The sequence below is a fragment of the Cydia splendana genome, chromosome 24 (assembly GCF_910591565.1).
Source record: "Cydia splendana chromosome 24, ilCydSple1.2, whole genome shotgun sequence".
Taxonomy (NCBI): domain Eukaryota; kingdom Metazoa; phylum Arthropoda; class Insecta; order Lepidoptera; family Tortricidae; genus Cydia; species Cydia splendana.
The window spans coordinates 875,886-903,245 of NC_085983.1; the positions used below are offsets into that span (position 1 = coordinate 875,886).

The window sequence follows — 27,360 nt, forward strand, 5'->3', positions numbered from 1 at the left end:
ACGTTTCTGTGGCAACATTTTACATAAACGTCAAACTAAATACTGAATATGCACGAAGGAAAAATGCAAAAAATACGCGAAATGAATAACAATTCGTATTTATGAATTACAATTTATATTCTTTATTATCTTGTTGGGTTATTATGTAAAGATGCGGTCGGTAAAAACAGAAAATGCTAGCAGCAGCGAACAATTACTAGCCTGCCGGGTTTGTCTAGCCACTGAAGCTAAGTTGTACAATATTCATGAAAATGGACTAGAAAAAGAAATTCTGGAGGTTCTAGGGATCGAGGTAAGCTTAAAAGTGTTTAGATATTGTGTAGCCTATGCCTGAATAAATATTATTATAACGCTTCAATAAAAATATAAAAATACCTAACAGTTATGTTTGTTATGTTTTTTTTTCATTAAACTTTCTATCTCACTGCCGTACAATGTAAAAATTGGATGCGGTCTAAGGACACAGATTATTAATTTCAATTGCAAATTTTGTGACTTGTTCTTTTTGCAACTACATATTAATTTTTGCCAAAATTTTTCATACTGAATGGTGATTGAAATATTTATCAAATAAATAGATACCTGTAGGCAGGTATAGACTAGTGCAGACAAAGAATGGCAAAGCGTTGCATTTGACAGTCTGATGGAAACAGATGGAGGAAGTGTTTACCCAGATGGGGGTCTACAATTAAATCTTAAAACAAAATAAATAAATACAATAATGTTTGTGTTTATTGTAGGTGTCAGTAATAGATGGGTATCCACAGCATGTGTGTGCATTCTGCCGGGTACTTTTAGTAAAGTTTAAGCAGTTCCGAGCTTGCAGCCAACGGGCCCAGGAGCTGCTGCGGACACTTAAGAAACAACATGGGGTGAGTTAAAACTGCTAATGATATATGAAGATTATAATTTAACAATGAAACCTATTGATGGGGCATTCCACATCTTTATGTGACCTTAGACCTTTGTCTAAGGTGCAGGGCGGCAATTTCGACTGTGGGGTAATATCAATATCCTCCATGTTTTACATTATTGCCCCCCTGCACCTTACTTTGTCAGGGAGGTAACGCATGATAACTCCCCTAAATAACCTGCAGAAATCTGTGTTATATACTGTTGAATTAAAAGCAAAGTTATCATACATCATGCAAAATATTGGCTTCTCAACTTTATCAGAAGTGTTAAAATCTTTACAGTACATATGTACAGTGCTACGTGCCTATGTCAAAATGTAAAGGGCCATGTGTACTGTAAAACGTTGCACAATGCAAATAGGTAATTCGCTCTTATATCGTAATGTAGTATAGAGCATTTAGTAACTTCAGACACCTTGTCTGCAATTTTCTGTACAAAACATTCTGCCGATTTTTGCGCGGGAGGGGCGCGTCAAATGTACGGCTATTTGTACGTAACGTACAAATAGCCATGTCAGATAAACGCCAGTCCATACAAAAGTTTGCAGTGCAAGGTTTTCGGCAGAGGGGTAAGCTCTTAAAGGTAACTCGAGTTATTAAATGCTCTAAGGTTAAAATAACACTTTATGGAATGCCCATGGTTTTTAGGGTTCCGTACCCAAAGAGTAAAAACGGGAACCCTATTACTAAGACTCCACTGTCCGTCTGTCTGTCTGTCTGTCACCAGGCTGTATCTCAAGCTATCACGGTTCATGAAACGTTAAAACTGTTGAAATTTCCACAGATGATGTATTTCTGTTGCCACTACAACACCAATATTACAAAGTCGGAACCCTCGGTGGGCGAGTCCGACTCGCACTTGACCGGTTTTTGTGTTGATATTGTGCATTTGTACATTCAGTTTATTTCTATACATTTTAATGAACACTGAAACAATTTAATTACAGATTAATACAAGCACGATTGCCACCATCAACTCTCCATTCCCAAACCTAACTATCCACACCACCACCCTCATAGAATACCAACACCAAGAAGAACCAGAACCCACAGAACCCGTAGTCAAAGACGAAGTAGAATCCAAGCATGAAGTGAAATATGAAGATTTAGATAATAATATAGATGTGGATGATAATATAGATTATGATGATGAGGACTATAAGGAGGAAGTGGAGGTTAAGAAGAGGAAGAGGAAGAGGAGGGTTGAGAAGGAAGTTACGAGGGAGAAAAAGAAGTTACCTAAAGGTAAGTGGTAGATTCTATTACTAAATAATTAACAAATAAATATTATAGGACATTTTTACACAAATTGACTAAGCCCCACGGTAAGCAAGCTAGCTAAAGAAGGCTTGTGTTGTGGGTACTTGGACAACAATATATATAATATATAAATACTTAAATACATAGAAAACAACCTACAATCTTTTATTTATTTCTTCTTCTTCTTCTTCTCAGCATATTTGCGTCCACTGCTGAACATATGCCTCTTTCATGGATTTCCATGTTGTTCTGTATGCGGCGGTTCTATGCCAGGTCGGCCCTGCCGTCTTTCTAATGTCGTCCGACCATCTGGCTCGTGGTTTTCCGTCCCTCCGGCTTCCCAGTCGAGGTCTCCAGAACAGTACTCGCTGGCCCCATCGGTCGTCATCCCTGCGGCAGATATGGCCGGCCCATTCCCACTTCAGTTGCGCAATTCTTTTGGCGATGTCGGTAACTCTCGTGCGTTGGCGAATGTCCTCATTCCGAACTCTGTCTCGCAGGGAGATCCCGAGCATCGCGCGCTCCATGGCTCTCTGTGCCACTTTTAGCTGGCGCACCCTTCCGACGGTCAACGTCCATGTCTCGCATGCGTAAGTCATCACTGGGAGGACGCATTGGTTGTAGACCCTGGTTTTCAGTTTTCAGGTTATTTATTTATTTAAACGTTATTGGACAAACAAAGGAAAGTGTGCAAAAAGCGGAGCGAAATGGCCATATCTTCTGTCGCAAGTTTCGCGGAGCGCGCCTTACTTTTGTTCCCTTCTAATTACCTGGCTTAAGAAAATACTAAAAAATATAAATCCTAAAACACTACACAAAACTTGGATAAAAGACTATTTAAATTAAATATTCTCCGTTTTTAAGAATATAATTTTTTAACCTCAAAAGTTAAATAACAAGATGGGACTTGTTATATGTATATGGTTTCGAGCTGGTGATAGGGGTACGTATTGAAACACCTTATGTGTGATAGTATAAGAACGTATATTCTCTAAATGTTTGCCTATATGTATAATTGTATATACACGTTAGGTTGCGCTGACACAAGCAATATGCGTTTATGTCACAGTAAACCAGAGTGTTACTGTTAAACGCTTAAAGTGGCTAATTGCCGTATTACACCTATGATATCTAATATTGCGGTACAATAATATGTAAACGACACTACCATTCAGTGCGTTACTCAAATTAAATTTTGGAGGAAAAAAGTTACCACTACTTTTGAGGTTATAAAATTTTTAATCTAAAAGAAGGGGTATATTCATACATGTTTACAGAAAAGAAGATAAAGAAAATGTTCGACTGCGAGGCCGACTTCCCCGCGTTCGAGGCCAAATACAACATGGAGATAGTGGTCCTCACTATGGAGCAGCAGCTAGAAAACATGGCCGCCAGGAAAAACTCCTCCAACTATATCAACTCGCCATATAAATGCCAGTTGTGCTTTAAAGGGTTTTCCTCTGAAGCTACTTTTAAGAATCATAATTTGAAGCATCATGACCCGGTAAGGACTTTGTCTCTATCTTTCCCTCTTTATTCACTCTGCCTATCTCCCTCTCACTAATTCCTTTTTGTCACTCTCTTTCTCGTAGGACACACATTCTCCTACTCACCCTCCATCCCCACCATTGACTATATAGCTGAACTTACACATTTGTGATTGTAGATACTTTTGACTCCCTTCCAAGCTTACATATTTGTGACTACATTATAAGTATGGATATATTTGGTTATTGGGCAACAGCTCTAAAACATGGCCGCCAGGAAGAATGCCTCCAACTACGTTAACTCTCCGAAAGGGTAGGCTTTCTTCTGAAGCTACTTTTAAGAATCATAATTTGAAGCATAATGACCCGGTAAGGGGCTGTCCATAAATTACGTCATCGTTTTTTGACGATTTTTGACCCCCCCTTCCCCCTAAAAATCATCCTCCAAAAATCATGCTTCGAATGACTCCTACGTCATTTGAAATGACGTAATTTATGAATAGCCCCTAAGTACTTTCTCTCTCACACTATCTCTCTCTAAGTATTTTCTTTTTTTCTGACTCTCTTTCTTACACACAGGCACACATTTTCCTATTAAGGTGCGAGTAGGCAAAATAAAGCATTTCCCAAATTAGACCCACTGGTATTGTACAATACTCGTATAAGCCAAATGATGAAATTCTCTTGGTGGTATTAAATTATATAACGGTGTATTGTAATGTAACGTAACATAGCCTGTAAGTTAATACTAACAACTATGGACTGTAATTGTCTGAAAATAAATAATTTTTTTTTTTTTTTTTATTTTTTTTTTATTTATTTATTTAATTGCGTATTTAATAGGTATGCGATACGTTTTTATACGCGATTAAGCCCAGTTTTACAATTTAATAATGTGTAAAAATCGTGGAAGTTTAAATCAGTGTTATGTAGGTGGGTTGAAGCCCCTTTGGGATTTATTCACGGATCTACATTATATTTGTTTACAGAGTGTGGGAGCGCAGCAGTGCGAGCTGTGCTTCTCTCGGTTCCGTATCCCCGCCTTCCTGCGCACGCACGCTGAAACACACCGCCTCAAGTTTGTCTGCAAGGACTGCCGCTTTGTCGCCAGTAACAGGTGTGTAACGCGTGTGAAACAGGTGTGTCTACAGAGTGTAGGAGCAGCAGTGCGAGCTGTGCCATTCGCGGTTTCGTATCCCCGCGTTCCTGCGCTCGCTCGCTGAAACACACCGCCTCAAGTTTGTGTGCAAGGACTGTCGCTTTGTCGCCAGTAATAGGTGGGTTAGCCTGAAAATACAGAGAACAATATCTCAACTACAATATAGATAGGGCGAAAACCTTTCTTGGGGAGCTGGGGCGTCGCCTGCAGCAGAGGGGTCTCGACCCCCGCTCCGGGTCGTTCCTAGCGCAGAGGTTATCTATCGCGATTCAACGCGGAAACGCGGCCAGCGTGATGGGCACCTTTTCGCCGGGAGCGATGCGGGGTGGGTTGTTCGAGTAGGTAGTTAGTAGGCTTAGTATAGGTTAGTTTAGGTTTAGTTTTACTTATAGTTATTTATAGTATAGGCTTGTAAGTATTATAAATTGGAACTATAGTTTGATTAACGAGTTGTCTAAAGAATTTGATATTGATATATTCAACTGTAGAATCCCTAACGTGAGACGTAATGTAGTGCAGAGATATTTCGAGTCTATTGAGTGAGCGTGTTGTCGCCTTCTTAAATACCTACAAATGTATTATTAATATTTTTACTTTAATATTCCTCATTTTGTTACTTATTAATTAGTATCTTTGTTACTTTCAATTTATCTTTACTAGATATAATTTGTGTTGGCTTTGTTCACATATGTGCTTGCGATAGTGCGTAACCTTCGTATAAGTAGTACCTGTTAGTTTAGTATTATGTTACTACCTGTGAGTTCCTATAATTGGCTTTCTGTATCCACTATAATTTCTATGGTATTGTCATAGCTGTTGGTTCTCCAAATAAATAAAATAAAATAAATAAAAAAATAAATCATACATGATAAGATATAGATAATATAAGATAACTACTATTATTTTTGTGTAGCAGTCTGACCAATTTTGTCATAAGAATAAGTTATTTAAAGTTTTGAATTGTTATTTTCCACAGGTACCACGCTATAACGCACTTTCGCGAGCACAGCGGCTTCAAATACGTTTGCAAATATTGTGGAGCCAGTTTCAAGTGAGTGCCAAGTGTCAAATAAAGTCTATTTCAATAGAACTTGCTAACTATGTAAACAAACCGCCATATTGAAATTGTCTCTGAATGATGAATTTACTAGTGATGGGCAAGACTCCTACTTACTACTTTACTAATGTCAAACCATATCGAATAATAAAATACCAAAAGTAAAAAACAAGTAGTTACTTATTTTTAATTTGTTTAATCACGATCAGAAGACAAATTAGTACTTAAGAATGATGTATTGATGTATTTTATAACCGCGGCGGTAGGTACAGAGCGTGGGTTGGGTAGTGTGTAGCGGGTTTATATCACAAACTTTAGTCACAACACTACCCATCATAGACAATTGTAGAATTTAAAAGAAACAAAACCGTCATTCCAACAGGTCCTAATAACCTAACTTATGAACCCATTTTAAACTTTTAATGAAATATCCAAGATACAGTTATATATTTGTGTATTTTACGGAACGGACCGTTTCAATAGTGTATATGTGTATGGTTTCAATTGTATTTGATGAGGTGGTGTGAAAATTCAAAGAGAAACAGTGATACAACAAAGTTGTTTGTTTACATAGTTAGCAAGTTCTATTGAAATAGACTTTACATTTAACCATAGGTACCTTGTTAGTTGTTAGTAAAGATATACAATTTTAAATCAATCGGCATAAAAAAATAAATAACGTAATTCAGACCGCCGCCTCGGCCGAGGCTCGTCTACACTGACCGTGTGCGCGATGAAATTGCCTCGCGCGTATGCTCGCTGTGTGTGGACACTATTGGTGTGTTCGCTATACTTTTACTTGGCGCAGCTGGTAGGATTCGAATCTACGCACCCAAGTGCCTCCGTGTAGGATTTTTTTATATATGTAATCGTCACAATAGGGAATATTAGGCAAAGCTCTGCGTAGGTGGCACCACTAGCACATACAGTAAACAAACCTCATTGACATCATCAATGACACATCATGCGTCACTAGGTCAATCACATGGCCTACCGTGAAACACGACAATGGAAAGTTCGGTTTCTGCCTCTCTATCACTCTTGCTTATTCGATCGATGGAGAGGCAGATAAAAAAAAAATTCATGTTTCGCGGTAGACCTGTAAACAAACCGCCTTGGTGCATCAATGTCATAGTGAAAACTTGTCAAAAAACTGTTTAAGGCCTAGTATGTATAAGTTACTCTACGGTTTACTAAACAAATTAGTGCTGCACTCTGGCGGCAGAACATTGCAGTAATACTCCCTATTCGTGTCTTTAGGAAACCATCGACACACGGCACGCACGTGCGTATCCAGCATCCCACCGAGAACACATCGTGCGACGTGTGCGGGGAGACCTTCCAGGGGGACTTCGGGCTGAGAATGCATAAGACTAGAGCGCACAAGCAGGTCTGTACACTTGTGGATAACACCCTTTATACAGCCGTCCACGCACGTGCGCATCCAGCACCCCACTGAGAACACATCGTGCGACGTGTGCGGGGAGACCTTCCAGGGGGACTTCGGGCTGAGGATGCACAAGACTAGAGCGCACAAGCAGGTCTGTACACTTGTGTATAACACCCTTTATACAGCCTTCTACATACGGTTACAACAGCTAAACATCAATAGGATACGTAAGATTTAACCTTTTGATCGCCAAAGGCGCATCCATTTGCCGTGCCTGTGACGCCACGGGGCAAAATTTAGTTTTGTGAATAAATAATGCCAACCTATAAGTGGGGTGATTTTCGGTAGATTTTCATCAAAAAACGATCGACGTCAATTGCCGTCTGTGGCGTTCAAAAGTTCATACGTAAACTGAAATATGATCAAAAAAAGTGACGAAGGGGTCCAGTGGGATGGGATTGAGATGTCCCCAAATATTTATTGACCGAAGCGTTAGCGAACGTCTCCGCTTCAGCTCGGGCAAAAATGTCTTCCGTATGTCCGGACGTCTCCCCTACAGCTCGCATTCCTCAACCGATTCTTGTGAAATTTTGTGAGCAGGTTCAAGAATTAAACGACACAAGACAGCGCCACTTTTCTCGGTCCTGTGCGACCTCTCGCCAATAGGGATGTTTCCTGTATTTAAAATAAATTATTTCAAACCGTGCACGAAATAAAGCACCAGATAATTATTAGAAAAACATACATAGCAGCTATTTTTAAACTCAATTTGTATTTAATAAATCGGATTGAAATATAGAAAGTAGGTGAGTTTACCGTGACGTCACTACATTTGTTTTCATATAAATTCCATATTAGCAAATTGTTTTGACAGTTCTAAAAAGGAAGCTGATTTGACTAGTAGGAATGTAGCGTATTTTCGACTCGAAGTTCGCGCAGGTCCGCCTGCACCATGTCGCACCAGCGATATCTGGGGCGTCCGATAGGACGTCTTACGAGGTTAATTCTTATTATTTATTTGCAGAACTCCGAGAATGAATCCGGCTCCCTGAACTGCAGCACGTGCGGCGTGCAGTTCGCCAGCTCGTACGCGATGGCGCGGCACACGTTCACGGCACCCGACAACGTGTGCAACCCCAGCATGAGGTGACCTAACTAAGGCTTTCGACTGTATCACGCTTCATTTTTGTATACAGCTTGAAGCAGTTATGGGTTAAGAAGTAAGTTACTTGAACGTTTAGACGGTTATCTACCCAATTGTGAAGAAGTCTATAAAATTGAAAATGTTTGAAGTCTTAAATATTAACTAATAAATTGCAAGTAATAACTTGGTGTACCTCAGGGGAGTGTTCTTGAACGCAACCTCTTTCTAGCACACTTCATGGTTTTTACTTACGTACAAATTCGTATTGTAGGGATGTTAATGTAGTGCTTGACGTAGCTTGGCCACTGAAACTCGAATTTACATAGATTATCGTACATAGCAAAACATTTTTTAGAATGTCAGTTACTTTTAGGCATGGTTTGTTATATATTATATATTTTATGTTTAGAGCGTGTACTCTGTGCGGGGAAAACCTGGCGACCGATGAACTGCTGAGGAGCCATACTCAGGAGCGGCACAGCAAACCAGAGACTAAATGCGATGAGGTAAGGCTTAAGGCCCCGTAGGTTCGTGTTCTTCTCTCACTCTTACTGAGAAGCGTGAGTGAAATGGATGTGCGTGCTCGGGACTGCGGAGATCATGTTTTTGAATTTTTATTTGTTGTAAGGTTTAAAAAAGAAATTACTAATTTCTTCCCTGAGTTCCCTCAAAAATAAAATTGCGCATTTTTAGAAGCTCCTCCTAAGGCCCAAGGTCCTACGTACAGCACCTCTTCAGTTCGATGAAATTTAAATCCTATTAAATTGGAAGAGAGTCGCTTTTGCTCTGTTTCGTTAAATTTTACAACAACGCAAAATCAACTCTATTTCCTACACTATAGGTTCAAATTTCAATGGCAAATTTTGGATTTTTATTTGTATGGCTGGGCCTTAGGAGGATATTAATATTTTTAGCTTTTGTGTTTGTGATTTTTTTCTATAGAGGGAAAGTCAAATAATCGGGATTCGAATTGCTGAAGTCCCTAGAGAAAATACTCAAGATTGCTAATTAAATTTTTAGCAACCGTATTGTTATCTATAAAACCGGTACGGTAAAACTCCGCTCTCTGAACCAACGGCACCTTAACTCATAATCATTAACAGCAACAGCCGTACCAAACTTTATAATAGTACATTACTACAGAGGCCGGGACGAAAGGGGTTGCCGGCCGAAGACATATAGACGGCCGAGCGAAGCGAGGCCGTATAGGTCTGAGCGCGGGCAACCCCATTTCCCGCCGAGGTATGTATAGTGCTTTTCTCAAACATGCAATGAAATAAATAAAATAAAAAATCCACGAAACCCACGTTTTATTTATAGAAAAAAACTAAAAGTAAACTACACCCAAAATATAACCAACACGTACCTATATCATTATCACGCGTATGTTTTACACGAGTCGTGTATTTTTACTAACCGTATATTTTCATGTATCTTTGATTTTTTCGCCTTGTATCCGTCTGACTGTCGTTTTCGTCACATAAGTTTACATAGTCTTTCATGTTGATATCATGTTTCACATACATCGTTGCTTTATGCATGGAGTAAATAAGTATAATTTCCACAGTGTTGACGAATTTGTAGTTACATTCATTTAAAATTAGTGTCCGACCGAATCATGTTTTTTTGCCGAAACCGAAACCGAATGTTCGGCTTTGGCTCTAGTTTCGGCCGAAACCGAAACCGAAACCGAACCTTTTGTAGATTTGTTAAAATCGTTGAAAAAATGTCATAAAACCGCTTTTACACACATATTACTTGAAATTGATGTTACTTAAGCAGTTTTTTAAGAAAATTACTAGAGTTAGACCAAGATAATTCTGCATCGATTTTGATAACACACGCAGTGCAAGTGTTATTTTAAACGTCAAAACTTTTATGAAATTATGACGTATAAATAACATTTGCACTAGTTGCATTGCTATCAAAATCATTGTAGAATTTTCTTGATCTAACTCTATTCATTCACCAGTCAAGCTAACATGTAGATATAGGGTCAACTAAAAAACCAACCATAAATGCGAGCGCAGCGAGCGCGAAATTTTTTGTTGACAAATATCGCAAAGCCGGGTACCGATCTTCAACTGGGCATAAACGTCCGAAGTTCCCCAGTGAGGCGAACTTTCATGCGAAGTTAAAGCCGTGCTTCAGGCTTCAGGATAAGTAGTTGAGCACAGACTCCAACCAATGTCCATTGTATTAAAAAGCGAGACCGCAGGCCGAGCATGGCGCAGCGAGGCCAAAGGCTAAGCTAATGTAGAGGACATGTGGAACACAAACCAATGGTAAATTGAGGTAAAAAGTGAGGCTAAGGTCGAGCATTCGTATGATAAACTGTACTGGGGACACTTTTAAGAGTTTTTTCTTCGTTTTAATCAATTATCAGCTGTTCAGCCTCGCAAAATATAAACTATTGATAAAATCAACTTTGCGGCACTAGTTGAGCGTAGCCTTTAGCCTTGCTTAAAATTTGCCATTAGAGGTATGTAGGAAAATAACTGAATAAGTGAATGAATAAGAGCGAAAAAGACATCGTTCCACTCGGGCCGACCTGATACTGGGGGCCCCGACATGCTTAATCCGGCCCTGCTTAAAATCACCATTAAACGGTTCTAATGTCGTGAGGAAGCCGGACTAGTCCCGATAAGGCCTAGTTTACTCTCTGGGTTAGAATATCAGTCTGATGGCAGTCGCTTTCGTAAAAACTAGTGCTTACGCCAATTCTTGGGATTAGTTGTCAATTGGACCCCAGGCTCCCATTCCCATTGCCACGGCTCGGCAAAAATTCCGGTATCACGCGAGGAAGATGATGAGTTTTCTTATTATTATCTTGCCCAGGGCCCAGTAACATGCGACAGTGCTATCTCATTCACTCCGATACAATTAGACAGTGTGTGCGTTATAGGTATTGACAGCCTCTTAAGACTGCGTCGACCGTCCAGTGGCGCCCTCATTAGTGGAATTGTATTTTATAATAAACCAATTAATTTCTGTACCTATACATGAATCAGTATCAGTATATGTATGGTATTAATATTGTCATACTTATTCCCCAACTTTTGGTCTTTGTCCGAAGTACCATTTCGTAAGTTTCGGCCCGGCCGAAAGGTTCGGCCGGTTTTTGGCCGAAACCGAAACTCCAGCCGAAACATGTTTTTTTGGCCGAAACTGGCCGAAACCGAAACCGAAACCGAACCTTCGGTCGGACACTATTTAAAATATGCCACAAAACTGTTTCTAATAAACCGTAAGCCATTTTTCTTAGTTTCTCAAATAATAAAATTGCCATAAGCAACCATATACATACTTCGTCTTTGACTTGGCGGCAGAGGCAGCAAGTTATTAAAATCAATTCTGCTTACGCTGCCAATTCCAACACCTACGATTACAATTAATATTAATTTCATTATTTCGTCGGAACTCATATTAAAGTCAAAAAATCAACAACGCACCATAAATCCAATAAAACAGAATGAATATTTTTCAACTTTACCTCCATAACAATTTAAAAAATATAACTACGCGTGTATGAGTAGACCTTTTTACCGCTAAGGTTTAGATGAAATATTTTAAATGTTTTTATTTGTGTAGTTAAATTTATAATTATAAATTATAAAATTATAGAATGTATTATTTATTAAGTTCATGTTGATTTTATACAAATAAAACTGCAAATTATAGCAAACATTGTTTTTTGTTTTTTTTATAGGCGTAGTGGCAGAGTGTCATTACGAACCATAAAGCAAATACTGCCTCTAGTTTTTTTTTTTATGGATGAATGCCACGATGCTGTGTCACAAATATCTGTGAAATGAAAATTAAAAAAGAGGACTTTGCCGGCCTAGGCCTGCAAGATGTGTATGAAATTCCATTAACGACCTTTTGTCCTAGCCGCACCTGAAACGTCATACTTCGCAGCCTATTATAAGGAACATAACATCAATATTTCATTGCATGTTTGAGAAAAAATATTTTTATCCCTCCACAGTGCAACAAGACATTCCTAACCGAGGCGTCTCTGAGCGTCCACTACGAGCGCGTCCACCTCCAAGTGAAGAGTGTGAGACGGAAAGCGTCCCACCACGCCCGGAAACAGTACGGGGGAGTAGTCATGTGCGAGCTGTGCGGGAAAAGATGTAAGGTGAGTCATGGCTCCCTGGTACAATCAGGATATGTAGCTAAGGATAATAGCCCTCCAAGTGAAGAGTGTGAGACGGAAGGCCTCGCACCACGCGCGGAAACAGTACGGGGGAGTAGTCATGTGCGAGCTGTGCGGGAAGAGATGTAAGGTAAGACTCATGGCTCCCTGGTACAATCAGGATATGTAGCTAAGGATAATAGTCCTCCAAGTGAAGAGTGTGTGACGGAAAGCGTCCCACCACGCGCGGAAACACTACGGGGGAGTAGTCATGTGCGAGCTGTGCGGGAATAGTGGTGGAAGGTGCAAGGTAATAGGCGGATGTCCGCTTCTCCATACAAACGTAGTTCCCATTTCAGTTTTTGGATATTGACATTATGGGAAATATTGTTAAACAATCTATTGTAAATTGATACAATAAACACTTTATGGTAATGGGAACAACTTACTTGTGTAAAAAAGAGTTATTGACTGTAGAAGAGCGGTAAAGTCTAAGAAAATCGTGCTCCGAGTTTGACAGCTAAAATAGATGGCGCTGTACGGCCCCGTACATTATGCGAGAGTACGGTTACATATCAGAATACCGAAAGTTGATTTACCTAATGTCGAATCACCTATGCTCGATTCACCTACTTTTTTAAACACCTAATGGTTTATTAACCTAAGCTCATAACACCTAATGAACGAATTACCTAATGCACGTTTCACCTATAATTTTTTTACCTAAGCTCAGAATACCTATGGTCGATCTACCTAAACTTGATACACCTAATGCTTGAAATACCTAAAACCGATTTACCTAATACATGAAACACCTAAAGCTGACATACCTAATGGACGATCCACCTAAAGCTGATATACTTAATGAACGATATACCTAAAGTTGATTTTTCTAATGGATAAAATACCTAAAACTGTTATACCTAACGAACGAAATACCTAAAGTCGATATCCCTAAAGGTCGGAATACCTAAAGTCGATATACCTAATCCACGTAATACCGAAAGTCGATATACCTAATGTACGATATCCCTAAAGTTGATTTACCTATTGAACGAAATACCTAGAGTTAATATACCTAAAGCACGTAACACATAAAGTTGATATACCTATTAGGTACTGTTAACTGTAAAAATATGGGTGCACAAATCATGTCAAAAATATGTCCCATAGCTCTTATGTCAGCGAATCAAGAACTATGGGACATATTTTTGAATAAGTTGGCTACACCCATTGACGTAGAATATCTAAGGACGGGCTTTACGGGCACTAAAAATGGTACTAGTTCAGCGCCCATACAACCATTTCCAGTCGCCGTTACGACGCGGTGTTGACACATCTTGTGTCGACACCGTCTGTTTCGGTCACAATTCCAGTCGCAGAGTCGTCGCCGTGTCGACACAGTTACCAGAAATGGGGAAGGGTCGACACATGACACAAAGTGACATAAAGTGTGGTCGCCGTGTGCACACATTGTTTCGGGTTTGCGACTACTTTATGCCAAAATCATTCGTTCATTCGTTCATTTTGTTCCTGTCAAATGGAAACTGTCAGATGGAAAAATACTTAAATAAAAATAAGTGACATTAACACGCCATCTCTAAAACGGATTACAAGACGTAATTATATATTGTTTGCATTTATATTACAATAGGACTTAAATTATTATGGGGAATTAAACTGCTCGAGTGATTTGATAAACTAAGTGTAATATAATCAACGCGCCACCACATTGTTTTAGTTTAGCCGGAAATGAAATTGTTTACTTCTCAGTGCCTGTGTTCATAACTATATTATTTGAAGCATTTTTAGTACTTCGATGCGTATACTATACTTAAATAACAGAAATAACGCTTTACATACTACGAAACTTGTTAATTATGATGTATAAATATGGTTTAAGGCTGAGAAATATTGCAGTCACAAAGTAGTTGCAATGTTTCGACTTTGTGTCGACTCTGTGTTGACACATGACACGCGCTGTCAAAAGTAATAACAAAGTTACTGGTATGTTACTGGATTTGCAAAATGGCTCCTTGTGTTGATTTGTTTTCAGATATTCTCAAAGTGTAAAAATGCCGTGGTCAGAGATGGGCATTAATCGATTAACTGTTTATTCGACTAATTAATGGAATAAAAAAAGTTGATTCTCAAATTTTAATCGCGATTAGTTTAGTCGACCTAACATAGATTGAAATTGAATTAATCTGAATATTAATCGAATAAATTATCGATTAAATCTCGATTGAAAGTTGACAGGGGGCCATTTTTGTACGTCAAAATAATAGAAATGTCTTGCATGCAGATGGTAGCAAAACACTTTGTCATAAAAGTCGAGATGGGTGTCGATATATAGGTTTTAGGGAGTGCCGATTTCGAAAATAATGACCATTTTGGAATCCGAAATGGCGGCCATGCACTGTGTCATAAAAGTCGTCATGGATGTCGTTTTATACGTTTTAGGGGGCCCCAATTTTGAAAATGATGACCATTTTGGAATCCAAAATGGCGGCCATGCACTATGCCATAAAAGTCGTCATGGGTGTCGTTTTATAGGTTTTAGGGGGCGCAGATTTCGAAAATGATGACCATTTTGGATTCCAAGATGGCGGCCATGCACTATGTCATAAAAGTCGTCATGGATGTCGTTTTATAGGTTTTAGGGGGCCCCGATTTAGAAAATGATGACCATTTTGAAATCCAAAATGGTGGCCATGCACTATGTCATAAAAGTCGTCATGGGTGTCGTTTTATAGGTTTTGGGGGGCGCAGATTTAGAAAATGATAACCATTTTGGATTCCAAAATGGCGGCCATGCACTATGTCATAAAAGTCGTCATGGGTGTCGTTTTATAGGTTTTAGGGGGCGCAGATTTCGAAAATGATGACCATTTTGGATTCCAAGATGGCGGCCATGCACTATGTCATAAAAGTCGTCATGTATGTCGTTTAATAGGTTTTAGGGGGCCCCGCTTTCGAAAATGATGACCATTTTGGAATCCAAAATGGCGGCCATGCACTATGTCATAAAAGTCGTCATGGGTGTCGTTTTATAGGTTTTGGGGGGCGCAGATTTCGAAAATGATAAGATTTTCAATTTAAAAATGGCGGCAATGCGCTATGTCATAAAAGTCGTCATGGATATCGTTTTATAGGTTTTAGGGGGCGCAGATTTCGAAAATGATGACTATTTTGGATTCCAAGATGGCGGCCATGCACTATGTCATAAAAGTCGTCATGGATGTCGTTTTATAGGTTTTAGGGGGCGCAGATTTCGAAAATGATAACATTTTCAATTTCAAAATGGCGGCAATGCACTATGTCATAAAAGTCGTCATGGATATCGTTTTATAGGTTTTAGGGGGCGCAGATTTCGAAAATGATGACTATTTTGGATTCCACTTTTATGACAAAATACGTAGCCGCCATCTTGGATTATAAAATGATCATCGTTTTCGAATTCTGCACTCCCTAAAACCTAGAAATCGACATCCGTGACGACGCAAGTTATCTTTATTTTCAGATCTAACAAATTGCTACAGAATACAAAGGACAAAAAAGAAGCGAGGAGGTAATGAAACAAGCAAAAATACAGATGATTCCTCGACGCAATTGGGTGATTCTTAAATTGTGTCCAGATTTTTTTTGTCATAAAAGTTTTTATTTTTCACATATTACTCTCACAAGTTCCGTGACATTTCGACCTTGTAATTTTTTAAGTAAATGTTTTTGTTTATCTATGAGTATCTCACTAGAATAGTATAATCAAGGTATGTTTATATTTGATGAATGAAATAATAACGTAAAAAAAATATATTTGTGTCTTATATTCCTGCCGAAGACTTTTATTTTACCTTTTCCTTCTACACAAGTTTGGCCAAGTAATAAGAATTTAGGGCTCTCAATTTTATTTTGACTTCTACAACAGTAAAGCTACGAGGCCATGTTTGGTATCGTTTTCGTATAAATTCGCAGTACCAAATTTAGTTAAGGTATCACATTGACACCATTCCGAAGTAAAAACATATAAACTTATTAAAATACTTTCTTTTAAACTCCTCTTCACGCTTAAACTGCTGAACAGTTTTAATTTAAATTTGGTACACATATATTTTGAGTCCCGAGACAGGATATAATAAGTTATCTCAAAAATCATCCTTTAAAGGTGTGAAATGAGGTGTAGGGGGGGAATTCAGAATTGACTTCTTGAAGTTAATACTGTTTAAGTTTAGGTTTGAAGTCATGTTTTTTCATCATTTTTAACTAAATCAAAGATGTAGACCATCCCAAATTTCATATAAATCGGTTCAGCGGTTATTGATTTCCCGTACAAATTTCCACGCCACTTTTCACACCTTCAAAAGATGATTTTGGTTATAAGATCTATCCTATGTCCTGTTCCGGGACGCAAACTATTTCTATACCAAATTTCAACGAAATCGGTTCAGCGGTTAAGCGTCAAGAAGAGTTTCAAAAAAACCGGCCAAGTGCGAGTCGGACTCGCGTATAAGGGTTCCGTACATTAAGTCCGACTCGCGCTTGACTGCACATTTCTAATAGGTTTTCCTGTCATCTATAGCTAAAGAACTATTTTGTGTATTCAGACGGACATACATACAGACGCACGAGTGATCCTATAAGGGTTCCGTTTTTTCCTTTTGAGGTACGGAACCCTAAAAAGATTTATTTTTATTTTGTGGAATGGTGTCAATGTGATATCTTAAATGGATTCAGCACCCCAGATTTATACGAAAACGATACCAAACACGGCCTAGCACCTTCACTGATATAGATATATCAAGATAAAATTGAGAGCCCTAAATAAACTTTCAAGAGCGGATATCTCAAAAACTATTTAACATATCGAAAAAATTGACGGAATAAACTTGTAACAAATTAAATTAACTTTCATTTTGTATAAGTGGCCATGTCGCTGAGATGCATAGTTTCCGAAATATAATCGAAAAACGGGAAAATGGGACCTTCAAAGCCCCCTCTCTCCCCCCCGCTCAAGAGCTACGGCCGGGGACTTTTGATATGTTCACCTCCTAACTTGTCAAACCGAGTTACAGAGTCAAAAATTGTGTTCCGAGCATTTCCCTCTACAACTTTTGGAGCATTCGTTGCCTGACCTAAGTAGCTTATTGAATTTCTTTAAAAACTTTTCTGTAAAAGGTTGACGGGTGTTGGGTGTTTATATGGTTTCGGTCGATTATTATCATTTGCATTGCCCATGATGACTTACTAGAATTACGAGCACACGAGACACTAATAGTAGTTTGACAAACCTTGGTTTTCAAGAGGTATTTTATATTGACATTTGCTGTCACAAATTTGCTGTCAGATTTAGTCGCAAACCGCACGCAAAGTGCACACAAATGTGTCGACACCTTGTTACGGAAAAGTGTAGACACGGCGACGACACTTTGTTTCGAAACAATTCTAGACACATTGTGTGGACTCTGTTACGACACATCTGACATTTAGTTACCACTTTGTGATTCTGCGACTGGAATGGTTATATGGGCGGTGTTACTCACGAATTCCAGCCAATCATGCAGTCTAACGCAACTAGTTGCGACCAATAGCGCGCGTAATGTGAACTCATCAACCAATCGCGCGCATGATGCGAACTCATCAACCAATCGCGCACATGATGCGAACTCATCAACCAATCGCGTTGTAGCGGTTTCACACCGCTATACTGGCCCCTGTCATGCCTCATTATTATTTCCCGTAAAGCCAGTCAGTCCCTAGATATCTATGTCAATGGCTACACCGATATTTTTACTGTTGACTGTATGTAATGAACGAAATACCTAAAGTCGTTATAAAAAATCATTTACTGCAGATAATGTAAGTAAATATAGCATTAATAATAAAAATAATATTATATCTAATTAATAGATACCTATAATAAAATTATTAAATGATAAAATTCATACATTTATTGATTAAATTCAGATTAAAATTAAAAACTCTAAAAGAAAAACCAAAATATAGTTTAAATCATATAATGTTTATGCGCAGTCAAAAATAAATTAGAACGTGAAACTTAAAACAGGCAGTAAGAAAAAACGCCTCTTCTTTGACAGGCGTTTCGACAGCTATTCCGTTCCATTCAGACAACTTATTAAGAACGGTTTTTCAATATTCAATATTTAAAAAAATAAACGTGTTATAATGATGAAGAGGTAAGTAATAAAATATGAAATATGTATATTTTCTTACATAAACAGTAGGTTTTTATGTTGATTACGACGTTTAAAGGAAACTAATATTAACACTCATCAATAAGTAGTCATGAATTGGACAAGTATAAATTAAAAAAAAAATGAAAAGCTCTAGTTCGCGAAAACCAACTTTCTGCACGCTAAACAGCTACGTAAAGTAGCACTTTTTGAGCTGTATATAACTGTATTAATTGTATAATTGTATATAACTGTGTTTATTTTAATTACATGTAAACTTATTTTTTTATCGCGTTCTAAAAAAACTATGGCCTTCTACCCTGGAATTACCCTAACTACAACATTTATGGCCACAAGTTCAAACCCTTGATAAAGCAATAAACTATTAATACCAATTTTCTTTTTGCTGATGTTGTCTGAAATTTTTTCATCACTTTATGAAAACATTTTCCTTAAAACTCCGGCATTCAATAATAGTCACACCTGATTGAAGATATTCGAGTTTATTATGGCCCAAATTTTGGAATGTAGCTGGTACCTAAATTTATGGTACCTACAATAATGTAGGTACCCTACCTGTTTGAAGGTATTAGCTATAGGTATTTCGTTCGTTAAAACATATACCAGCCTTAGGTATTTCGTGCATTAGGTATATCGACTTTATGTGTTACGTGCGTTAGGTATATTAGCTCTAGGTATTTCGTTCAATAGGTAAATCAACTTTAGGCATATCGTCCATTAGGTATATCGACTTTCGGTATAACATGCATTAGGTATATCGATTTTAGGTATTCCGTCCTATAGGAATATCGATTTTAGGTATTTCGTTAGTTAGGTATAACAGTTTTAGGTATTTTATCCATTAGGTAAAACAACTTTAAGTATATCGTTCATTAGGTATATCAGCTTTAGGTGGATCGTCCATTAGGTATGTCAGCTTTAGGTGTTTCATGCATTAGGTATAATAGCTTTAGGTAAAACGTGCGTTAGGTAAAATGTGCATTAGGTAAAACGTTAATTAGGTGTTTCATCCATTAGGTTAATTGAGTTTAGGTATTATAAACTTAGGTCATTCAATGTTTAGGTAAAATGATCGTTAGGTAATTAAGAAATAGGTGAATCGAGCATAGGTGATTCGACATTAGGTAAATGAATTTTCGGTATTCTGATATGTAACCGAGAGTAGTCGCGCGCGGTCGGCCGAGCGTTAACGACGCTGACTCACTGTGAAACGAAATATAGTGACAATAAAATGGCGTTAATCGATAGTGAAACAGTCAAAACCATACTAAAAATAATTCTACAACCAATTGAACAAAAAGTGAGTGAACTATCGGATAAGATCGATGGAATGCTAAATTCAAAATTCAAAAATTCAAAATTATTTATTTCATGTGATTTAGGTACACACATAGCAATACACAACAATAAACAATAAACTTACAAGAATTACACATAAACACAACATATACACATTAAAATTGACACAACATATACAGTGCTAGCCAAACTCTCAATTTTTGCTACCACTGTATCACACTTGTAGGGGAATGTAGTCCCTCACAGTGGAGCATTATGGGACAGTCTGGTTTTTCCGCTATCATTCTCAAGATGGTGTTGGGACTGTCCCGCACCCGGCGCACCAGGGATGCGGCGCGCACACGCAAGGTCGCCTGAAAACAATCGACGCCCGCCTCAGCAAACATCCCTGATGCGCTACAGAAGCGAGGCAGTCCCATCATCACCCGGAACGCGTTATTATATTGGACTCGAAGGGCCCTATAAGCCCGTTGCGAATACTGAACCCAAAGGCTGCAGGTATACAGGGAAGTACAGAACGCTCTAAAGAGAGTGATCTTTACCCCCCTGGAGCAACCCGCAAACCTTCGTGCTATCATATTTGCCCGCACCGACAAGGCCCTTCGTTCCCTTTCAATATCTATGTCGTCCTTGAAGTCGGCCGCAACAACATGACCTAGATATTTAAATTGGGTTACTCGGTCCATTGGACTGCCATTAAGATATATTGCGGGAAACTCTGAAGACCTGTTGCGGCCGCTCTCAAAGACTACATATTGGCTCTTCTTCTCATTATATTTGAGACCGTGACTCACCGCATAGTCCTCACACATCTTGAGCAGCCTACGCATGCCACAGACCGAGGCGCTCAGCAGCACCATGTCGTCCGCGTAACTGATGTTGTTTACACAGACTCCGTCTATATGGCATCCGACATGGATGCTGCTGAGCTCCTCGATGAGTTCGTTCACATACAGGTTGAAGAGCGTTGGTGAGCTCAAACCCCCCTGCCTCACCCCGCATTCCAACCTGTATTCGTCCGACAGCGCATTTGACCATCTAACGCAGTTGACCTGGTTTCCATACCAGTACCTAAACATACGTACTGTTTCCGGTGGTATACTGGTTTTCCTTAATTTTTCCCATAGTATGTCATAGGAAACCAGGTCAAATGCCCTAGAAAGGTCCAGGAAACATGCAATCACTGGGGTCTTGCTCTTGGTGTAATACTTGACAGTATGCTTCAGACACAGTATTGCAGATTCTGTAGACAAACGCGGTCGAAAGCCAAATTGGTTGTCATGCAGTTTTATATGCTCACTTAGCTGTGAATTAAGCACACTGTCAAATACTTTGGCTATAATCGTTGCCAGTGATATCGGTCTGTAATTGTTTTTGTCTGCCAAGTCCCCAGTTTTGTTTTTAACTACAGGAACCACGATAGTACGCATCATATCATTAGGCAGATATGAATGCCTCATACATATTGTAAAAAACATTGCCAATATCCTAGATATGTGAGGACCAGCATTTTGGAGGTGCTCGATACTGAGACCATCATGACCCGGGGATTTGCCTCTGGACATTGATTTAATTACTTTGTCAATATCCTTGACCGTAAACCCCGGGCCTGGTTTTTCATTGGAGGTCTCAGTCACAAGCCCCCCCATCAGCGATGGACCTAAGGGAGATTTCAAAAAGAAATGGTCTTTAAACAGGTTCGCGACACTTTTAGGCTCGCTTACGCCATCAACACTGACCGGGTGACCAGCCACAGGCTTCATTTTACTTGTGGATCTCCAGAAACCACGGAAATCTTTTTTAGAGTGATGAGAGGTGATTATGTCCAGTTTAATTTGGTTTTGATGATTTTGACACCATTTTAACCGTGATTTAAAGATCTTACGACTCTCCACCATCTCTTTAAAAAGACATCCGCTTTTAGGTCTCCCACCTAATGTCCATTCATGAAACCGTTGCCTGGCAACCCTATGAGCGCCACTGACAAACTTATTCCAGCCCACTACCTGTTTTTTAGTCCTACTTCCTCTTTCAATCCTCCCTATAGTCGCCGAATTTCTTAAAGCATTAATTATGTCACTATAGAGATTGTCCAGAACTTTTCTGTGCCCATAAATTTGACAATAGTTGTCCGCACAGGACATATAAATGAAATATCCGAAATAAAATCAGTTCGAAGTGCAACAAAAACTGAGGAGTCATCGAAAACTGCCGGTAGATCTGAAAACAAAGCATCTTTATCAACACCCAGCAGCAACGCATCCACACCAACCGGTCGTCTCACTCTAACGCATGCGCAAGGCCCGCGAGAGCCGCGAGCGGCCGCTGCGCGCACGAAAGAGAGGCTGGCGGTGAATGCAAAACAAACGGCTAAATTCAAACCGGCAAACAAAACAGCCAAGAAGGACCCCTCTCCTTCACTGACCGCCGCGACTAAGCAAACAACACCGACGATGAATAATAGCAAAATAACTACTGCAAACAACTGCATGAACACTAACACCGATGACACTAACATTACAATTGACATGAAGGATGTAAACAACATAAATAACCCCAACAGCGATACCCAGCCAGCGGACAGCAAATGGGAAACAGCACAAAGTCGTCATCACCGACGAAGAAGCTACAAAAAACCCCTATCTATAAAGGGGACCGCTGAAAATACCGCACTTCGTGGAGTTGAAGTGCTACGATACCTACATGGGTGCTTTTTCAAAACGGAGTCTACTCCCGATACCATAATCGACCATCTAAATAACGTACGTAATGGTTTCCAGTACACGGTCGAGTCAATACCGTCAAAAAGAAACTCGTACAAGTCGTACAAAATCGGTATCCCATCGGCTGTTTATGAAGACTTTTTAGAAACATCGGCGTGGCCCATAAACACCTGTGTATCAGAATGGCAGCCCTTTCTCAGACCCAGGGAGCCCAGGTCTCCCAAAACAGACTAAAAAGGTGAATAGACAGCCCACCGCATCATCCCAAATAAGTATACTACATCAGAACATCAACCGACTGGCTAATAAGACCTTCAGGATTGAATCGGAGCTTCAATCACGTGACCAGTCGGTCGACGTGTTGTGTATGACAGAACACTGGCTTAAATCAAGCCAAATAACATCGGTTAATATACTTAACTACCAGCTGCGCGCACAGTTCTGCCGATCTTCCCATGCTGGTGGTGGAACCTGCATATACGTGGAGTCCAGCATACCGTGCTTTGAGCGCAAGGAGGTGACTGAACTGTCGGTGGAGTCACAATTCGAGGTCTGCGCCGTGGAATGCATTGGATTCGATCTCATCGTAGTGTGTGTGTACCGGCCCCCTAATGGTGACGTAAATTTATTCCTATCCTTACTAGATAATCTGCTAAGCCTAAGTACTATCCAAAACTACAATGTGTTAATAGTAGGTGATGTTAACATAGACCTACTAACTAAATGTAAAAATACCAAATTGCTACTTAATACTATTAAGCAATCAGGTTTTAACCAATTAATAAATGTACCAACTAGAATAACAAATTTATCAATGACATGTTTAGATCACGCCTATTGTAACTTAAAAAAATCTGAAATAAAGTATATAAATTGTGAGGATATGTATCTTTCCGATCACTTATCAATAAATATTGTCGTTGACATTCATAACAACTTTGCAACTCAAAACCTACACACACTAAAGAGAACATTTACTAATCAAAGTAAACTCAGTTTTACGCAAAGTCTTGACCTATATAGATGGGAAGCAATTCTGGAAAGAAATATCTGTCCCGGCCAACTGACCGAACTTGTTATGAATGTCATCAAACATTATTACGAGATACACTTCCCTATGAAAAAACACCGCATAAAAAGCAGTGCTGGGTCATGGGTCAGTGTCCAAACCAAAAGGTTACGTCTTAGCATACGTAAAATTAAAAGTAAGTTACTTTCAAAGCCCGACGACGCTGAGTTACGTGCCGAGCTAAGTAAGAACGAATTGTTATACTGGGCAGAGTTAAGGGACGCACGTTCCTGCTACGTCAATAAAGAAATCTCGAATAGCAGTAATGATATGTGTCGTAATGTATGGCGCGTTATCTCAATGGAAACGTGTAACAACAAAAAAACTGCTTGCACCGCAATTGACGTTCTCGTTAACAAATCAGCTGGTGACAGCGCAGGCGCGCGCGCCGCTGCCACCGCCGCCCGGCTAAACCGGTATTATCTCGAAGCAAACGTAAACAACGTCACTCCATGTACTCGCTCCGCCCTTGAATACCTAGACCAATACTTAAATATAACGCCTCCTCTCTATGACTTTATACCTTTCACACTCGATGAAATCTTAATAGTCTGTAAAAGGATTAAACGCAAGGAGTCGAAGGACATATATGACATGACAACTCGTATCATTGATAGTTTACCCCCATGCGTAATTTCATTGCTTTTACTACTATTCAATAAATGCGTAAATGCGGGAGTCTACCCTGATGCCTTGAAACAAATAAAAGTTCACCCAATTTATAAGGGTAAAGGTGACATGCACTCACTTAAGTGTTATAAGCCCATATCGTTGATTCCAGTTGTGTCGAAACTTTTTGAAGGTCTGTTATGTAATAGAATAATGAAACACATGACACGTAACCAGCTGCTGAACCGCCAACAGTACGCCTACCAGCCCGGGCGCTCGACGGTAGACGCTGCGCGCGACGTGGTAGCGCGCGTTCTCCGACACCTCGAGGACGGGCGACAGGTCGCAGCCGTATTCTGCGACCTGTCGCGCGCCTTCGAGATGATTGATCACGCACTTCTCCTAGACAAGTTGTCACGCTACGGCTTCACTGGCAATTTCTATGACACTATGGCCTCGTTCTTGAATAATCGTAGACAATGCACATGTGTCCTCAACTGTAGGTCGGAGATGGAGCGTATAGGCAACTGCTCCGTTCCTCAGGGCTCCGCTACGGGCAATAACCTGTTTTTAGTGTTAGTGAATGACATCACATCTGCCTGCGACGATCCGGAGTTCGTGATGTTCGCGGACGACACGTGCATCATTGTTAGCGCTGACAACATTGATCAATTAAAGTCCACGTTATCTATGATAGTGCTCAAAATGTTCAGATGGTTTGCCGCTAACGGGATGCTACTAAACGTTGACAAAACAAACATAATACACTTTAATCTAAAAAAGAAAGATACTCAACTAGACATTTCAATAAATAACATCACGGTCCCACAGGTCCAGGAGAGTAGGTACCTGGGTTTTATCATCGACTCCGGACTGAACTGGGCTCCCCATATCGACCAAATATGTAACAAACTGGCCTCAGCGTGCTTTGCTTTGTCCAGGCTTGCCCCTACATTATCTACTGATAATCTTAAAAAAGCATATTATGGATATTTTCATTCTATACTGATACATGGAGTGGACCTATGGGCCACATCTGCTGATCGAGATAGACCATTTAAGCTACAAAAGCGAGCATTACGAATCATTGCTCGAAAAACAGCTGACCACCCGGCTAGGGACCTATTTAGGCACTACAAAATCTTGACGCTGCCCAGTGTATACATACTAACCGCGTGCCTATACGTTAGGGCTAATAAACACAACTACTCAGCTTATGGTGTTAGAAGCGATAGGTGTCGCGCGCTTAATATACTTGCGCCTCCGCGTCGACGGCTGGCCAAGGCCCGAGCATCTCTCAGCGTCTTCGGACCCAAAATATATAATAGAATTCCAATTGACATAAGAAATTTAGAAAGTGACACAATTTTTAAAAACAAATTAAAAGCTTTACTGACTCAAATTGCCTGTTACGATATAAATGAATTCGGTATACCGAGTAGTGATAACTAGTAGTAGTGGATATGTTGTCTGCATTAATTGTTTGTAATTTAAATGAATCGACAACATCTTGACATTTTATATATAATGCTAAATATTTTTTTTCTATAATATAATTCCTTGACTATTCATTCTGACATGTATCACATATAATTGACATTTTGAAATTGTATTATTATAATATATTATCTATCGTAAATTTAAGTTAAATCTTAAATTATGTTATATTATGACGTGTAAAAATCTGTATATCTTTTTACCAATAAAAATCTGAATCTGAAGTACTTGCTCGTACATGACCGCCATCTAGTTCGGCTGTCAATATATACCTATTTTAAAATGAGTAACTCTTTGGTTTTGAATTACTAGTTGCATAATTTTATAATAACATTTGTTTACAGAACAGCACCATCCTGAAATACCACCAGCGCACACACACAGGGGAGAAGCCTCACAGCTGCCCGCGGTGTCCCAAACGATTCGTCTCCCCCATGCTGCTACACGTAAGTGGACCTTATAACCGCGATATAAGGACTATAATACCACCAGCGTACACACAGGGGAGAAGCCCCACAGCTGCCCGCGTTGTACCAAACGATTTGTCTCTCCCATCAATAAAAAAATAAAAGCCTTAAATGTTAACAAGTCATTTATCGATGCAACGCATTTGGACATGAAAAAAAAAAATATTGTCAAAATAATCACTGTTCCAAATTTGACCACTTTCTGTATTTGAAAACTTGTAAGCCTAGAAAGTCGTCCGTTTCTATCTCTACTGACAATATATTATTTTACGTATGTTCCAGTGCCACCTGCGGTCTCACACGGGGGAGAGGCCGTACAAGTGCGCACAGTGCCACAAGTCCTTCACGCAGAAGTCGGCGCTCACCGTACACAGCACGGTTCGTACTTCATAAGATTTAGATTTCTTTATTTCAAGATGAAAATTACACTATAAATTTGCTACATTCGTCAAAATTATGTTGTTATGTATTGTATAATAATACAATACTTACAAACTTTTTATTTCACCGTATACAACCATGAACAAATAAAAAAAATACCTGACTACAACCTGACTTTTTAGAAGGGCAGATAGGTTTTAGTATGCATACTTGTGTGTGAGAAACATTTTTGAATTTAGATGTTTTTTACAAAATATATCCTACAGCCTTTTCCGGGACCAGGGATTCGAAGTATCGGTGTATAACATTAGTATATATACGCCGTTTTTCCAGGTTCACACGGGTGAGAAACCATTCGCCTGCAGTATCTGCGGCAAGTCGTTCACACAAGCGGCCTCCGTACACACGCACGTCAAGTATGTCCATATGAAGATGCCCGCGCCACCGCGCCGCCGGAACCTCAAGCGGGAGTAAACTGTCACACTATGGAGAAACCATTCGCCTGCAAAATATGCGCACACACACGTCTTGTCTGGTACTGGAATGGTGACAGG

The 27,360-nt window shown here is 39.5% G+C and overlaps 1 protein-coding gene across 1 annotated transcript; it reads left to right on the forward strand.

Annotated features, from left to right (window-relative positions):
• LOC134802148 (zinc finger protein 90-like) lies at window positions 1-27,360 on the forward strand. The gene is made up of 15 exons (XM_063774742.1): window positions 1-292; window positions 741-872; window positions 1,862-2,159; window positions 3,452-3,678; window positions 4,651-4,778; window positions 5,797-5,871; window positions 7,138-7,267; window positions 7,302-7,418; window positions 8,292-8,413; window positions 8,821-8,917; window positions 12,400-12,552; window positions 12,590-12,700; window positions 26,303-26,404; window positions 26,708-26,803; window positions 27,140-27,360. The coding sequence occupies exons 1-15, from the start codon at window positions 152-154 to the stop codon at window positions 27,278-27,280; spliced, it is 2,070 nt and encodes a 689-aa protein (XP_063630812.1). The 5' UTR covers window positions 1-151; the 3' UTR covers window positions 27,281-27,360.

Excerpts from the sequence above, each read along its gene's own strand:
- LOC134802148 (XM_063774742.1), top strand. The coding sequence starts at position 152 with ATGCGGTCGGTAAAAACAGAAAATGCTAGCAGCAGCGAACAATTACTA. Across the intron at positions 3,679-4,650 it reads ATTTGAAGCATCATGACCCG|AGTGTGGGAGCGCAGCAGTG; the intron begins GTAAGGACTTTG and ends ATTTGTTTACAG. Across the intron at positions 12,701-26,302 it reads TGTGCGGGAAGAGATGTAAG|AACAGCACCATCCTGAAATA; the intron begins GTAAGACTCATG and ends ATTTGTTTACAG.